Source organism: Sinohyriopsis cumingii, unplaced genomic scaffold (genome assembly GCF_028554795.1).
Source record: "Sinohyriopsis cumingii isolate HCF-2022 unplaced genomic scaffold, ASM2855479v2 utg003239l, whole genome shotgun sequence".
In the NCBI taxonomy this organism is placed as follows: domain Eukaryota; kingdom Metazoa; phylum Mollusca; class Bivalvia; order Unionida; family Unionidae; genus Sinohyriopsis; species Sinohyriopsis cumingii.
The window spans coordinates 176,390-193,338 of record NW_028316431.1 but is presented as its reverse complement, the minus strand read 5'-3'; the positions used below and the strand labels follow the sequence as shown (position 1 = coordinate 193,338).

At 34.5% G+C, this 16,949-nt stretch overlaps 1 protein-coding gene across 1 annotated transcript in view; it reads right to left on the bottom strand.

Annotated features, from left to right (window-relative positions):
• Positions 1 to 16,949, bottom strand: part of LOC149769841 (lysosomal dipeptide transporter MFSD1-like) — a 51,766-nt gene that overhangs the window by 30,943 nt on the left and 3,874 nt on the right. The window contains exons 2-5 of the mRNA XM_089949759.1: positions 10,333 to 10,541; positions 8,477 to 8,544; positions 6,719 to 6,827; positions 2,812 to 2,908 (exon numbers count right to left, since the gene is read on the bottom strand). Coding sequence (XP_089805885.1) covers positions 2,812 to 2,908; positions 6,719 to 6,827; positions 8,477 to 8,544; positions 10,333 to 10,541 — 483 coding nt within the window. The remainder of the gene's footprint in view (positions 1 to 2,811; positions 2,909 to 6,718; positions 6,828 to 8,476; positions 8,545 to 10,332; positions 10,542 to 16,949) is intronic.

The window sequence follows — 16,949 nt, the reverse complement described above, 5'->3', positions numbered from 1 at the left end:
TGTATTGTAGAAATGTAGGAATTAAAAAAAAATTAATTTTAAAAAGTGCTTGCTTGAATCAATATCATCCAAAACATAATCATTAAAAAATGTCAATAATATGAAATGGCTATCCAATGAAATTTTCACATCAAAGGATAATTACCTACTCATATAGCAACTGAATCTTCCACTTTAAAACAAATACAACCTGACAGACATCGCTCCTCTATGCTAAAAAATTAAATGAGCTAAACCCATACATGCCAACCCCTGGCGAGGAAAATGTGTAATCCAGGTGGACAAAAAGAGTAATCTGAGCAGAAAAATAGTAATCCACATATAACATGATAAAAATTCAATGAGCATATGTACCAAATGATTTATTTACCTCTTCAAGTCTTTTAACATCAATTACTGCTTCAAATTTTCTTATATAGCACGCTGAGTTTTAAAAAGCAATAGTCTCTCATACTGCATTTCAAAACACTTTGTACCAGCTGAGATTATGTTTTGCACACAAGTAGAGAATCAAGTGCTGGGTTACAGAGTCTGGATCTGAATTCAGTTTTATTTTTATTAACAATACTGAACAATCTCACAGTCAGCATTAGAATGGTAAAGAACCAATATTCCTTTCACAACCTTATTTCTTTTAGCTGGGGAATAAGGTGCCAGTGCACATTAATTATGTCTGCATGAAGTAGAATGGTAGAATGCCAACTTAATACTTCAGGGGTTTTCTTTCTAATTTATCAGCAGCCTTTCCAGCAGCAAGGTGCATCATATGACAGGGACAACCTGATATATACCCTGATTGAGACATTTTTCAAAATATAGAATGGAACTCCTCTATGAATTCCAGTCATCACTGATGCATTATCAGTTGAAAACCATAAAGAGTTCTGCCAACTTATGTTTATTCAAAGCATTATAAAGCAAATAAAAAATGTTTTCTCCAGTGGAATCTACTGTTAATTCTGATAATCAAAGAAGAGCACTCTGACTTTGGCTTTTTTTCAATGTCAAATTCTCTTACACAGACTGGGTACAACATTTTGTCATCATAATCACTGCTCCTGTCAGCTGCAATACTGAACAGCCCAATTTTCATGGCTTCTGCAATTTTAAGCGAATTATCTTCTGCTAAACACCTAACAATATTAGATGATTTTGTTCTTGCAGATGCATATTTTCTGCTATTTTGGAATCAGGAAACATCCATCTGACAAAGGACCACTCTCGCCTTCTACTGCTCTAGTCATGTTCTGTTAAGAACTCGGTAAATAACACCTCTGCATTTATTAGTTCTGCCTTAAAAAAGAAGTTACAAGTTACCAAGATAGTATTGGAGTTTGTAAACCGAGCTAATTCAAGGTTTCTTTGTTTTACCATCATGACCAATATTAAAACCCTCTCCACACAGTCAGCAGTAGGCATGAAGCTGCCCTAAAAGGGAACGCTGCATTGTGTAATTCATGTATTTATCTTTGAGTCAGTTTTTCGTCTTTTTCTAATCTATATGTGAAATTATTTGAAAAACATTTTTTGCTCTAACAGATGCATTTACTAGAATAAATCTCACTTGGCTTTTAGCACCAAATACCTACAGACTAGTTCTGTATCACAACAAAGAATCTTGAAGCAAAGATTAAAAATTAGAAAACCAGTCTGTTCTCTAACTAAGCCATACAGCTGATATAAATAGAAACCGAGGTAAAAAGTTTGAAAGTAACACCAGCATATTTCTTAGAAATAGGGCAGATGTTATAAATATAACATAATACTGTTAGGAAAGTGCATGCAAGGTTACGGACTCTTATGTCATAGTTACATAGCAGCCGTCTTTTCTAGAATATGGTCTGAAAGATTAATGGAACGTTAATAAAAGTAAGAAAACAAATTAATTTTTTTTGGGAGGGGGATATACCGAAAACCCGAAATCCGAATACGTTTAAGAGTAAGGCATAATTTAGTGGAAAAAAACCTAATGATTATGCCAAAAGCGTAATGGTTGGCATGTAAGTAAACTGTATGCTGCAAAAAATTACAATTCATTGCTTCACTGAAATAATTCACTTTGATGTTTGAAGAATATGTCCCATGATACTTAAGCAACAAGGTGTTTACTCTCCAACAGAAACCAATATACAGATCTGTATTGAGGTAAATACAATTTCACATGATCATGGTAATTAGGTTACAGTGACCTACTACAGGTATGGTTGAGTTATATAGTTGGTGACATAGGGTCCAATATATCATGGGTGTAACAAACTGATGGCTGAGAATACTAAGAGTTGACTTATTCTTGATATGTTTGGATTATTCACATTCATGTTTTCACACTGTAATTTTCATGACTATAGGTATAACAGGGTCTAAGAAACTATAGCTGTAATAAGCTACTAACTGAAAATACAAATCACTCAATCATGAAAATTTGTTAACAGTGATCTAGTATGACTCAGTTACTCTAGCGAAGACTGACACACATACCATATTTTGCAAGTGTATTTGAAATAGTGTTCAAGATACTGATGGTTTAATGAACGAATGGAAATATAAGATGAAAATTAGGTTCTAGCAAACTAACCATGGAATGGCTGACCTAATCTCCATGAGATATATCCAAACACAAATTTTCATTGCATAATATACAAGTGTATGTGAAATAGGGTTCAATATAGTCAGGGCATAATGAAGAAATTAACAAGCAATTAAATGAACCAACCTGCAAACATGAACTTAAAAAATGAACACATTAATGAGCAAAACACTACATATTCTCCCAACTTCAATGGCAAGGGGTTAACAAAGCATGCAACTCACCTACAAACAAAACCACACCCAGGCACTTGTAACCATGGAACGTCTGGCTGACATAAGTATAGATTGGCTGCATAACATTCATGTTAACAGTGCTGCCCTGAAAAAGAAATTAAACCGAAGGTGTTTATTTATCCCTGCAAAAGCAAGCAGTAAATAAGAAGAACTTATTAAGCTTAGATACCATCTTATCTTCTTTACCTATGTATAGAAATACCCTGCAACGAAATGTTTTGACCCGGATCTGACATAAAATAATGCATCAGCAGTTCAGGCTTTGCTTCAAATAATAATCAGAACACACTGCAGTATATTTTCTGATCTGTTTGTCATCTGCATTATGTAATAAAAACAGTATATCTGGGTTGATACTGTCTGCAATAAGATATACATTATGTGATAACAACAGCAGATCTAGGTCGATACTGTTTGAAGAAAAATGTGCATTATGTCACAATTACACCAGATATGGGTCAATACTATTTTACGGCAAGATATACAATATGTGATAGTGGTAGCAGATCTGGGTCGATACTGTTTTATGGAAAGATATGCAATATGTGATAATAACAGATCTGGGTCAATACTGTTTTATGGCAAGATATACATTATGTGATAATAGCAGATCTGGGTCGATACTGTTTTACGGCAAGATATACAATATGTGATAATAGCAGATCTGGGTCGATACTGTTTTACGGCAAGATATACATTATGTGATAATGGTAGCAGATCTGGGTCAATACTGTTTTATGGAAAGATATACAATATGTGATAATAACAGATCTGGGTCAATACTGTTTTATGACAAGATATACAACATGTGATAATGGTAGCAGATCTGGGTCGATACTGTTTTATGGCAAGATATACATTATGTGATAATGATAGCAGATCTGGGTCGATACTGTTTTATGGCAAGATATACATTATGTGATAATGACAGCAGATTTGGGTCGATACTGTTTTACGGCAAGATATACAATATGAGATAATAGCAGATCTGGGTTGAAACTGTTTTTATGGCAAGATATACAATATGTGATAATGATAGCAGATCTGGGTCGATACTGTTTTACGGCAAGATATAAAATATGTGATAATAGCAGATCTGGGTCAATACTGTTTTATGGCAAGATATACAATATGTGATAATGATAGCAGATCTGGGTCGATACTGTTTTACAGCAAGATATAAATATATGTGATAATAGCAGATCTGGGTCGATACTGTTTTATGGCAAGATATACAATATGTAATAATGATAGCAGATCTGGGTCAATACTGTTTGCAGGAAGATGATCGTTAACCTGGCCAAAATATGGTCATATCCAGCAGCATCATGCCAACATAGCTTTTGTAATAATATCTTTTAATGCACCAAGCTGACACTACAGGCAAGATATCCAATTGTGAGAAAGAGTGTCTTATCTAATAATGCACCATTTTGCCACTACAGATGAGATGTCCAATTGTGCGAAAGTGGCCGTACCCAGTGATAAAATCCTTTTAGCTCCTTATGCTTACTCTGTGCTAGATTGTAAATATTTCAAACCATGTGTTTGAGCTTTAATTTTAAAGTAAAACCCACCATGGGAGATCACAGCTGTAGAAGACAACCTGTGTTGAGAAATCCACTACTATGGAACACCATCTGTCTAGACAGACAGGATTCTTTGCAAGCAAATTCCAATTCATTTGGCATATAGTGTGAAAACCTCTTTTGAGAGAACCTCTTTTGAAGACCACTTATTGCTGGCAGAAAGATTGTTTCTCAATGCAGTTTTTAATGAAACAGATAAAAGGTGAGACCAAACTAAAACACGCAAAAGCTAGAAAAGTACCACTTTTGTGTCTCTCTTTCCTGTCGTGTTCATTTTTCTATTGATAAATTGGCCTACATTTGTACTCTCATCTATCAAGTTTGTTTTTCAACTGGAAACATAGAAATATAGTAAAAAGAATTTTAAGAGTAATTTTACGATACTTTTTAACTTGCACATTGACTTGACTTTCCTCTATTTGAAAATCCTCTATAAAACCTTACTCATCAAAGCCTTATGTATTAAGGTGACACCGACAGTCCTCTATAATAACTTACTTATCAAAGCCTTATGTATTAAGGTGACACCGACAGTCCTCTATAATAACTTACTTATCAAAGCCTTATGTATTAAGATGATACTGACAGTTCTCTATAATAACTTACTTATCAAATCCTTATGCATTAAGATCATACTCTGACAGTCCTCAGTAATACCTTACTTAACAAAGCCTTATGTATTAAGATGACACTGACAGTCTTCTATAATACCTTACTCATCAAAGGCTTATGTATTAAGATGACACTGACAGTCTTCTATAATACCTTACTCATCAAAGGCTTATGTATTAAGATGACACTGACAGTCTTCTATAATACCTTACTCATCAAAGGCTTATATATTAAGATGACACTGACAGTCTTCTATAATATCTTACTTATCAAATCCTTATGTATTAAGATCATACTCTGACAGTCCTCAGTAATTCCTTACTTAACAAAGCCTTATGTATTAAGATGACACTGACAGTCCTCTATAATACTTTACTTATCAATGTCTTATGTATTAAGATGACACTCCGACAGACCTCTACAATACCTTAATTATCAAATCCTTATGTCTTAAGAAGACACTGACAGTCTACTATAATACATTACTTATCAAAGCCTTATGTATTAAGATGACACACTGACAATCCTCTATAATACCTTACTTATCAAAGCCTTATGTATTAAGATGACATAGACAGTCCTCTGTAATAAATTACTTATCAAAGCCTTATGTATTAAGATGACATAGACAGTCCTCTATAATAAATTACTTATCAAAGCCTTATGTATTAAGATGACATAGACAGTCCTCTATAATAAATTACTTATCAAAGCCTTATGTATTAAGATGACATAGACAGTCCTCTATAATAAATTACTTATCAAAGCTTTATGTATTAAGATGACATAGACAGTCCTCTATAATAAATTACTTATCAAAGCCTTATGTATTAAGATGACACTGTCAGTCCTCTATAATACCTTACTTATCAAAATCTTATATACTAAGATGACACTCTGAAAATTATCTCCATGGATTTTAAAAAAGGATCTAAGATATTTTGGTACATTCCATCTGTCAGTAGTATTAGCTACATTATCCTTGGTGTAACCATCTGTCAGTAATGTTAGTTACATTATCCCTGGCATAACCATTTGTCAGGAATATTACATCATCCTTGGCGCAGCCATCTGTCAGTAACATTATCCCTGGAGTAACCATGTGCCAGTAATGTTAGTTCCATTATACTTGGAATAGCCATCTGTCAGTAATGTTAGTTACACTACCCATGGAGTAACCATCTGTCAGTAACATTATCCCTTGGAAAAAACATCTGTCAGTAATATTAGTTGCATTATCCTTAGAGTAACCATCTACCAGTAATGTTAGTTACATTATCCTTGAAGTAACCATCTGTTAATAATGTTAGTTATTTTATCCTTGAAGTAACCATCTTCAACGGTGGTGATATCCTTGGCTTCCAACCCGGGGGGGGGGCCTTAGAATGTTTCAAAGATCAGATAGCAACAATTTAAATTACAATTACATTTTTAAATATTTTCTGACCAAACTTTATGTATGTATGCTTAGCAGGATGTTGCATCATATATGCAACAGATTTTGCATCATCTTCCTTGGATCACTGTATGAGGATGATTCTGGGATTGAATGGGGATGGAGATGGTAGGGGGTGTAATAGGCACCAAAAAGATTTGAGATGGAGAGTTAATGCAGTTGCTTTTGTTCATAAACTTACAAGGCTATGTGCTCATCATTATTGAAATATGCTTACTTACAGGATTTTGGCACTTACCACTCTTGAGAAGCTGAGTTGTAGACCAAAAACCATGTTTAGCTCTCTCCCTTGGAACCATTTCACGGCATAAGTGTTTTGGGCAACTGCTAGGGACTCTCCTCCAATTCTGAAATAACAAGAAATAGGGAATATATATATATATATATATATATATATATATATATATATACATATATCTGATGGTCCATCACCAACTGGTGTGGTGTGGAACCTGCCAATTGAACAGGCAAGCAAAGGTGGCTCTGCCATATTCAAAATGTAATGGGCTGAGATGGTAAGTGTTGTGGTGAAATGGAAAGGGTGGCTGGATATGTATAACAATAAGTGCTGCCAGCATGGCATGAATGATCAGCAAGTTGTGCTGTGCTGGGAACTATCATGAAAGCATGTTTCTGGAGGAGGCAACTTATTGATGCATATGGCTGGCACAATGGTAGGATGTCATGTTCCCTCAAAAGAGACAACAGCCTCTACCTTCTATTTGCTTTGAAGACATCAATATATACCCACTCTTCTTTTAAAAAAAAAAAAAGTCCTCTAAATTAAATACTAACATCTTTTAAACCAGACCATGAATTTAAAATTTGATGAAGTCAATGGATCCACAATATCAGGATTTACTTTTCTTTGTAAGAAACAAAATAGAAAACTCTTGTCCAGCTTCTCTTAGGAAGAACAGTTTCAATATAATGAGCACATATTATGTTGTAGGAACTTTGACATGACTGCTTGAGCTGAGATTGACTAAAAAAGGTTTGAAATTAGTTTTGAAAGAATTGTCATTTTGATCTCAATTTGTTGTCAGGCATTTCAACATATTAAACTATGGCTATACAGAAAAGCAGTAAGGAGAGGAATATATTACCAAACATTTGATCAAGGAGTTGCAAAGGTACTTGAATTTTTTAACTAGTTCAAGTAAAACTGACTGAATTTAGGTCATAAAATAATAATTTCAGTTAGATTGGTAATGAATGTGACTCCTCTTGTGGAAAACATTTCAATTTTGTATATACTTTAGTGCAAAATATAGACTTATTGGCAAAACAATTTTCACATTTTTCTCATCCCTATATTTTCAAATGTGAAAAATATATCCTTCTATTTTCACATGTGCAAATATAAGATTTCCCACTATGCCATGTGATGCTTGATTGTGTCTGCCCACAAAGTTGTACATGCAGCAACAAAAAGGAGTGCCTTGTTGAGCTAAAACAAATAAATAGAAACTGCCTTACATTTCAGACATGGAAATTAATCTTTGAAAAAGAAAAATGACCAGACACCATTTGCATATCTCTGAAATTATTTCCACGTACTTCCTTGACAACAATGCAAACCCACTGTGATGCATTGCTGAATCTGACTTGCATTGTTTTCAGATAAGGTCAAATAGTTTACAAAATGATGAATAAGTAATTTACTACAACAGGTCAGCCCAATCGTACCAAATTCTCAAGTCATGTATATGGCAATGAAAGTAAAGTGAATTTATGAAAAGGGGGTGGGGGTGAATGTGTTGTGCCAAATAGTGAGTTGAATCCTCTAAACTTCAATACTGGAGCAATTTTGCTACTCAATTAAAAACAAAATTCTTTTCCTTTTCTTGTAGTACCATAAACAATATATTTTAACTCGTGGCTTTGCCCCTCATTATAATATGATGTTTTTGGTACCAAACTATGAAATACACCCAGTATTAACATCGCCTACATATATTACTATTAGAAACAATGGAAAAGACGATATACAAACCCAAAGACAAATCTTCCAAGACACATCAACCAGTACACATTCAGAACTCCTCCCAGTGCAAATATTATCTGAAAATAACAATTTAATTTACTATAAAGCAAGTTAACATTTCAGCAAAAAGCCCAAATTCATGAACTGAAATTCTTATGTCATGTGTTTAGGCTCAAATAAACAGTAACACAAGAAAGAGTGAAAAGAACAAGCTTTAAAAAAATACAATAATTTATTTCCCTGAAAACATTCTCTAAAAATAAAAAAAAATATGAACTTATGGTTTTAAAGAATCAAATCCAAAATAATCCAAGAATAAAATTTTTGAAGTCCTAATAACAAAATGTTCAACTGATTTCAAGTTCGAATCCTGATGAAGAATCCAAGATGGAAAACGATGACATATGGTGAAATCAGTAATGTTGAATTCTACAGTTCCTTGTAGAAACAAGAATTATCACTCCAGTTTTGGAAATTTAAATAAAATTCTTATTAGAACTGTCTTTGATTAAGAATCTCACATAAGCACACATATTTTCCAGAAAAGTAATTTGAAATAACTCCAAAGAGCACAACATACAACTTCCAGTTTAACATCCCAGCGTCTACTAAGAATAATTCTCCAAAACATAGGTTATATCGTATTCTAAACGTAAACAGGGGGTCATGTAATCACGTCTTGGAAGCTTATAGAAATTAGTACTTGTTAAAGGTCACGTACACCCAGTGTGACCCTGACAAAAGCCAATCATTTTACTCTAAAAAATAAAATACATAAAAAATTGTTTTCATCTTAAACACGAAGTCCCATCATGACCCTGACAACAACCAATCATTTTAAAATAAATTAGAACTTGTTTACGTGGTTGCTAAAAAATTGAAAAAGGTCAGGATTTAGATCAACACCTGGCATTTATAAAACAAACAGTCAAGGTCAAACTATTTTCTGAAAAATCATCTCCAAACAATAATTTTACATTACAATAGCATGTAATAAAAAAAATAAAAATTTAAAACTGACAAACAATTAAATTGAAAAAAAAATATATTAAATCAGATACAAGTAAATCAAATATACGTAACAAAATCAACAATTTCAATGCTTAACAAAGTAACCACTTGTTTGCCATCAGTCTTGTGATGTGATGTGATGTGATTTGGATTTTTAACATAGCATTAACAATGTTTCAGTCATATGTCAATGATGTCCACAATGTGGCAGTTTATAGTGATGTCTAGCACTTGGGCATCATGCCGCAGACATGTAGCATGATGTCCCACCCAGACACATTATCCTGACACCAGGTTGACTAGTCCTAACACTTACCTCTTAATGCTGAAAGCCAAGCGAGGCAGCCGTTAGTACCATTTTTTATAAGTCTTTGGTATGACTTGGCTGGGGATCGAACCCACGACCTCCCGCATCCGAGGCGGGCGCTCTAACCACTAGGCCATCAGGGCGGTGTTTCTGTTGTCTCTTCCTTGGATAACTTATGTTTTCTAATCAGTCAGCAAGTAAACGTGCCTCTTATAGTTTGGTCAACATATGGCATTAAACAGTGCTAGACTGATGAGACGGCATGAAGCGGGACTACTATGCATGACTGACAGCCAAGTAGGTATGAAATCTTTTGTAAACATTAATATCTGGCAGGAATAACAACTTACAAAATACATCACAGTAATCACACTTCCTTACTAACAGCAATATAACACCTTCAATAACAACAGATGACATAATCGGCATAGGTATCGCAAACAGAGCCTCAATGGATGTTTTATTTCACATACTAATACACTGACTTATCAGATTTATATAAACAGGAAAATATAAAATAATAAAAGTATCTAGGAATTCAATCTACCTGTCCAGCAGTAACAAAGAAACTGAAGACAATTGCTCCTAATCGGACACCAAGCATTCGGTCAATCAGAAACCCACCAAAAAAACAGAGGATGACATTTGGCCAGGAGTACCAGGAATAAAATGCCATGAACTGGCTCTCAGAAAGGCCAAGGTCACGAATCATGTTATCCTGAAGAGCAGCTGGGTTGTCGTAGCAGAAATAGCTCCCTGAAAGATGAAAAATCGAGAATAACTTTACTTTCTGTCATATTTCTACTCTTACTGTTTTATACACCATAAAAATCATATAGTGCTTGTCCTTCAAATTTTGGTACCCAGAAGTTTTCTTATACATTAATACTGTTTATACTCCCTAATACATAGATTAAAATTGCAAAAACAAAGATCCTGATCTGCATCATAATGCCCCTGCAAAGCAGGGTCTATGCTGTTTTTCTACCAACTACTAATAAAAAACAAGCATTATGTGAGGGCAGATCTGGGCCTGTGCAGTTTGCAGTTGGGGTCATCTTATAATCGAGTACATACAGTACCATTCAAATCTAAAGAAACTAAAATAAATGCTACAGTAAATTCTGTCTGAAGGGACTGTCTATCCTGACAATAAAAATAGACTCTCATGTTGAATCTCAAGACAGGTGGTCTCTCAAAACAGGTCTGTACAAAAAGAAGTAGAATTTCTTCACTATTTAAAGAAAATAACCAATCACTGTACATATATTCTATTCTTTATTAATAGAGCTATCTAAAATATTGAATGCACTCATCTGAAAACAAAATTATCTAGCAATAAAGATATGCTTCTATCAGTAAACATGGATCATATTTATATTTAAAGATCACATGACATTGTATTAGCAAATAAAATCAGTTCTAATTTGCTTCTTGTCCTTTATAACACCCTAAAAATATTTTTACAAAGGTTAAATCCATTATTTTGTAAGTGGTTACCTCTTTTCCACTTCTTTCAAAAACACTAATTATTTTCTCCAGTTCTAAAATTTGTCTCTTTTTAGTTGGAGGTTCTGATAGTTATTATGGTGTTAGGTGATAACATTATCAGTGCTCAGTTGTAATATTGACTGTAAGGACTGTTTTGACCAGACATTGGGAAGTATGAAAGCTCTATATTATGTACATTGTATAAACCAATGAATGAAATAAAAAGGAACAATCATCTCACCCAGAAACAGAATCATTTATTCTGAAACAAAATCTATAGACAATCTAAAGGGATTAACTCAAAAAGTAAGGATGTAATCAGCTGCACCAACTTAAAATAGACGAAGGATTGGTATGTGCGATGTAAGCTACAAACAACAGAAGCCTTTAACACTATCATTCAAATCCAAGGAAATAAAATTCTCACTTACTGGTTTTATAGACAAAGACTTCATTCACACCCAGGCAATACAAACTGACTCCAAAGACAAACAATGTATGCAACCACTACCTTGACTTAGGCACTACAATTTCAGTTTGTGACATGTACATTAGCCTGGTTTATGGTCTATAAGAAATGTCTCTAAATGCTGGACTTGAAAAATTTACAACCCAGTAGCCATTATGTTTGATTTTATTAGAACAGCCTTTGCTATTCAAGAGGTTGCTGCTGCACTACAGGCATAAAATTTCAGAAATCGGTAGCTGGCCCTTTTTGTTTTAGAACAGTGTAAGTGGTCATAGTTGAAAAGGATTAAATAAAGGTTGGTGGTGTTTATCCCTATTTTATGATGCAGTTCTTCATTGCATTTAAAATACGTATTTTGCCAAGACATCGTGGTCATTCATTCGTCATGTTCAGCAGGTGGTTGCGCATGATAGTGCATTTATATAATAAAATCAATCCATGCATTACGACTGTGGTAAAAATGACAACAGACTGCTCATAGCAGAGGTTGCTTGTAGCAGGTTTAACTGTATATCATTTCCAACAGTTAATTATACCCTAAAAAATAGCATATTATATGAAAAATTATAGGCAATACTAATATACTTATTTACATGATAATCAAGTAAGAAAACTTTAACCATATTATGCTTTTATTTCAAATACTCAGAGTTTTAAAAATAATACATTTAAATTTGAATACTTTAATAAAAGAGCAATGGAACACACACTCACATACATACATACATATATATATATATATATATATATATATCGCTCCCTCAATAACTCGTGCACAACGGGGTCCACAAACATAGACCGCACTATAAGCAAGGGGTGAGAAAACCGTGGGGGGGGGGGGCGGCATTAGGGAACTGGGCTGTTTATTGACTGAATCCTCATTTTACAATCACATTGATAATAATTTTTAATAATGCACTTTTACTAATGAAGTTGTTCATTATTCTGTTTAAATAACATTTATTTTCAAAATGTACAACATATGAAAGTTCGTTTCAACTGGTTTCAACAACCATCATGTTTACTCAAAATAAATCTGTGCATTATGTCACTGCTTTTTGTTTTTTTGATGAGTCCAGTTCCTGTAGTGGTGTTTAATATTAGCCTGCCAAACCGGAAGTCCCCAGAGCAGGGAACTAGACTAACTGTTGATACACCACCAAACAAGATTCCTTTTTTTTAAAAACTCGCGACATTTATTTCGTGAGATAATCGTCTATGTTGAAACTCAATTTTTGTATTGCTCAATTAGTACAATACTGATGTTGTGATTTCATTGAAAGTAATAATGAAACTTCTTATCATCCTTGAGGACATCTCTACATGCCAGTTCAAGAATTCTCTGAAACTCACGTGCCCACAATGGTCTGTACTAGTGAAATCAAGCTCTCTTTTTTTTTTTTACGAAGCATTTATTTTGCTTGGCTGCCTTGTTATCTTTGATCAGTTATGAAAAAGTCGGTTAATTTATGGTAGTTTAAGTAGTTCAAGTTACATAAACAATAACATTTATAAGTGTTTGATTGATCGAATAGAGTTCACCTGACATTCGACCGGGGCCGCTAGATGTGAAGTTTATATGATTTTCGTGCCTTTTAACTTTTCTTTTATTCCACCTCCTTTATTTTGATTCGAAAGATATAATTAACTTGATACAAAGGAGGCCAGCTTTTAATTCAGTGCACCAATACAATAAATACTTCCGGAAATCAGTTATCAAAACACGGTCAGCACTTAAATTAGGTTCTCAGAGAAATGCTCACGGACATATCTGTTATGGTAGATTGACGCATTGTACGTTTACTTACAAGAGGACACATTGCATTTATGACAATTACACTTAAAAGGAACTAAAAGATAGAACTAGAAATTTCAATTGATAATTTTTTAAAATCTTATTTGTATTTATTTATTAAAGTACTGCCTCCACTTGGCGTAAGTGACATTTTCATTGATCAAAATTTCCTTTCATATCATTAAATGCGGTGTACAAAGAAAGTCATTTGGAAAGAAAATGTAAAAAAACTGTATGACCTATTTTTAAATTTGATATTTCAGTGTTGATTAAAATTTCCAGGTCCTATCTACTGTTTTAGATGATAAAACGAGCAATACATCAAAGTTTCTGTTACCAAATTTGAGCGCAATGTTCTTCAAGTTCAACAAATAGGGATCAATTTTGGGGCTATTTTCTAGCTTAATAAATGGGATCCATGCCTGACCCTGTGTTATAAGCGGGCTCGCAAGTTATCAGGGCGTGAGTTATCGAGGGAGTGGTATATATATATATATATATATATATATATATATATATATATATATATAAAGGAAATAAGGATTTGTTTATTATGAGAAAGTATTAAAATCTTTAGTTCTGAATTTGTCAAATTAGATTGCTTTGTAGCAACAAGTATTCCATTAATTAAGAAAAACAAGTACAACCTCCATCTCACAAAAGGAGATGCATGATATGCACATTCTACTAGATTTAAAAACGTAACCATGGGGACGCTGCACATGTAACATTCGGGAGGCTGTACCTGTAACCTTGGGAAGGCTGTACCCGTATTATTAGGCAAGAATTATGAAAGTAACAAGCTTTACTCCAAATATTGGTTTCTTCCTCACGTACATTACCCAATACATTAGGAGAATAGGTATGATCTGAGGGAATTACATTACTCTTTCCCAAAGATGGCCCATTCTCTTGTCCTCTGAGGGAATTACATTACTCTTTCCAAAGATGGCCCATTCTCCTGTCCTCTGAGGGAATTACATTACTCTTTCCCAAAGACGACCCATTCTCCTGTCCTCTGAGGGAATTACATTACTCTTTCCCAAAGATGGCCCATTCTCCTGTCCTCTGAGGGAAGTACATTACTCTTTCCCAAAGATGACCCATTCTCTTGTCCTCTGAGGGAATTACATTACTCTTTCCCAAAGACGACCCATTCTCCTGTCCTCTGAGGGAATTACATTACTTTTTCCCAAAGATGGCCCATTCTCCTGTCCTCTGAGGGAATTACATTACTTTTTCCCAAAGATGGCCCATTCTCCTGTCCTCTGAGGGAATTACATTACTTTTTCCCAAAGATGGCCCATTCTCCTGTCCTCTGAGGGAATTACATTACTCTTTCCCAAAGATGGCCCATTCTCCTGTCCTCTGAGGGAATTACATTACTCTTTCCCAAAGATGGCCCATTCTCCTGTCCTGAGGGAATTACATTACTCTTTCCCAAAGACAACCCATTCTCCTGTCCTCTGAGGGAATTACATTACTCTTTCCCAAAGACAGCCCATTCTCCTGTCCTCCAATTACTGTTAAGCAGCTGCAAATCTCTTGAAAGTAACTGGCTACAGAAACCGAAAATATCCCTTTATTTGGTTAGATTTACATACCACTATAAACCAAGTAAACATTAAAATATCTTAACCTCACTGCATTCCTCAGTCCATATTTCAAGTCCAAATTCATTTTTTCACAAACAAATAGTTACATTATATGGTTGTCATTTTCAGTCTGCGTTTCACTTTATTTTTGGAAACATCAGAACTATAGTATCATTGAAACCTTGGCATCAAAGGTGCCAACCAGTATTCCATATACTTCCTGATGGACCACTGTTTACTCAAGGCAAGAAGGTAGTATGTATGGTGGATGACTTCAAAGTAAGAATGCTGACTGATGATAGATTCATTCAAACGTGATGTTGATGTTGTTGTTTTAGGGTTTAACGCCATTTTTCAGCACAAGATAGGCTATACATGGCGGCCAGCATAATTGGTGGAGGAAGAACCCTGGAAAACCCCAGGAAGAACCACCGACCCACGAGAAGCTACTGGCAGACTTTCTCATGTACTAGCGTTAGCCGAGGCTGAGACTCGAACTCACGCAGACAGGTGAGATGGCAGTGATCCGTAACGGTGAGCGTTTTAGACCACTCGGCCACTCGGGGCCCCATGGATAAAAGTAACAAAGACAATAACTTCATTAATGACATAAACTGCTACTGATAGAGCAGAGCTATCAATACAATGCAGATAAATTCTACATGTTTAAAAATTGCCACATTCTCAAATAATCAATGTTAGTTTTTAAGTCCACGGGTAATGCAACAGAGGAAAATTTTCCAGCAAAGTTCGTGCATCATTTTCTTATATTTAAATTAAGATGCTACATTATTCTTATTTAATAAACTTTTGAGGAATTCTGACATATGTCATTATGTCTCATACTACATGTATGATATTACCACGTTTCTGACAACTCCGGCATATACTGACTCATAATAAGTCAAACTGCAAACAACAAAGATCCTAAGCTGCTGTTGTGTGTGTGTGTGTGTGTGTCTTTGATTTGGATTTTTAATGTACCTTTAACAATTTAACAAATTTTCAGTCATATAGCTATGATGTCGGCAGTGTGGTTGTTTATTGTGATGTCTAGCACTGGGGCATCATGCCACAAACATGTCCCTTCCAGTCACATTATCCTGACACCTGGCCGACCAGTGCTAACACTAACCTGTCAATTCTCAATGCTGAGCACTTAGCAAGGCAGCTGTTAGTACCATTTTTTATGTCTTGGTATGTCTTGGTATGACTCTGCCAAGGTTCGAAAATGCAACTGCATGCATTGAGAAGGATGCTCTAACCACTAGGCCATGGAAGCATAATGCGCCTGCAGATCAGGGTCTATATTGTTTGTTTTAATGATTACTCCAAATAAACTGCACAGAACCAGATTGGCACATTATGCGAAGGCAGATCTCAGTCTGTGCAGTTTGCAGTATGACTCGTAAGGAAGTATATATAGTTTTCAATTTGGTAAATTTAATTATACTTGATACTTTTCAAAACTTTTTTTAAAGGACAAATAAAATAACGGATAACTATTTTACATGAATATCTAATGTGTTTGTGATATGATGGGGCTTTCATTTTTTATATGTATACTGCTGTCAGTATGTTGTTCCAAGTGACTTGGGGAAACAGTATGTAAACTAAAGGGAAACTGTGACAAATTAATAATAAGTACAACAACCACTTTTATGAAATATCAATAACAGAAGTATTCTGATGCCTGCTGTAATGAGGCAGGTGTTGGCAGTTATCCAAGAAATTTGAACATGGTAATTTTCTATTACTCACATTTGTCTGTGTATATTGTTATGTATATTTAATTTGTATTGTGTGCTGGCTTT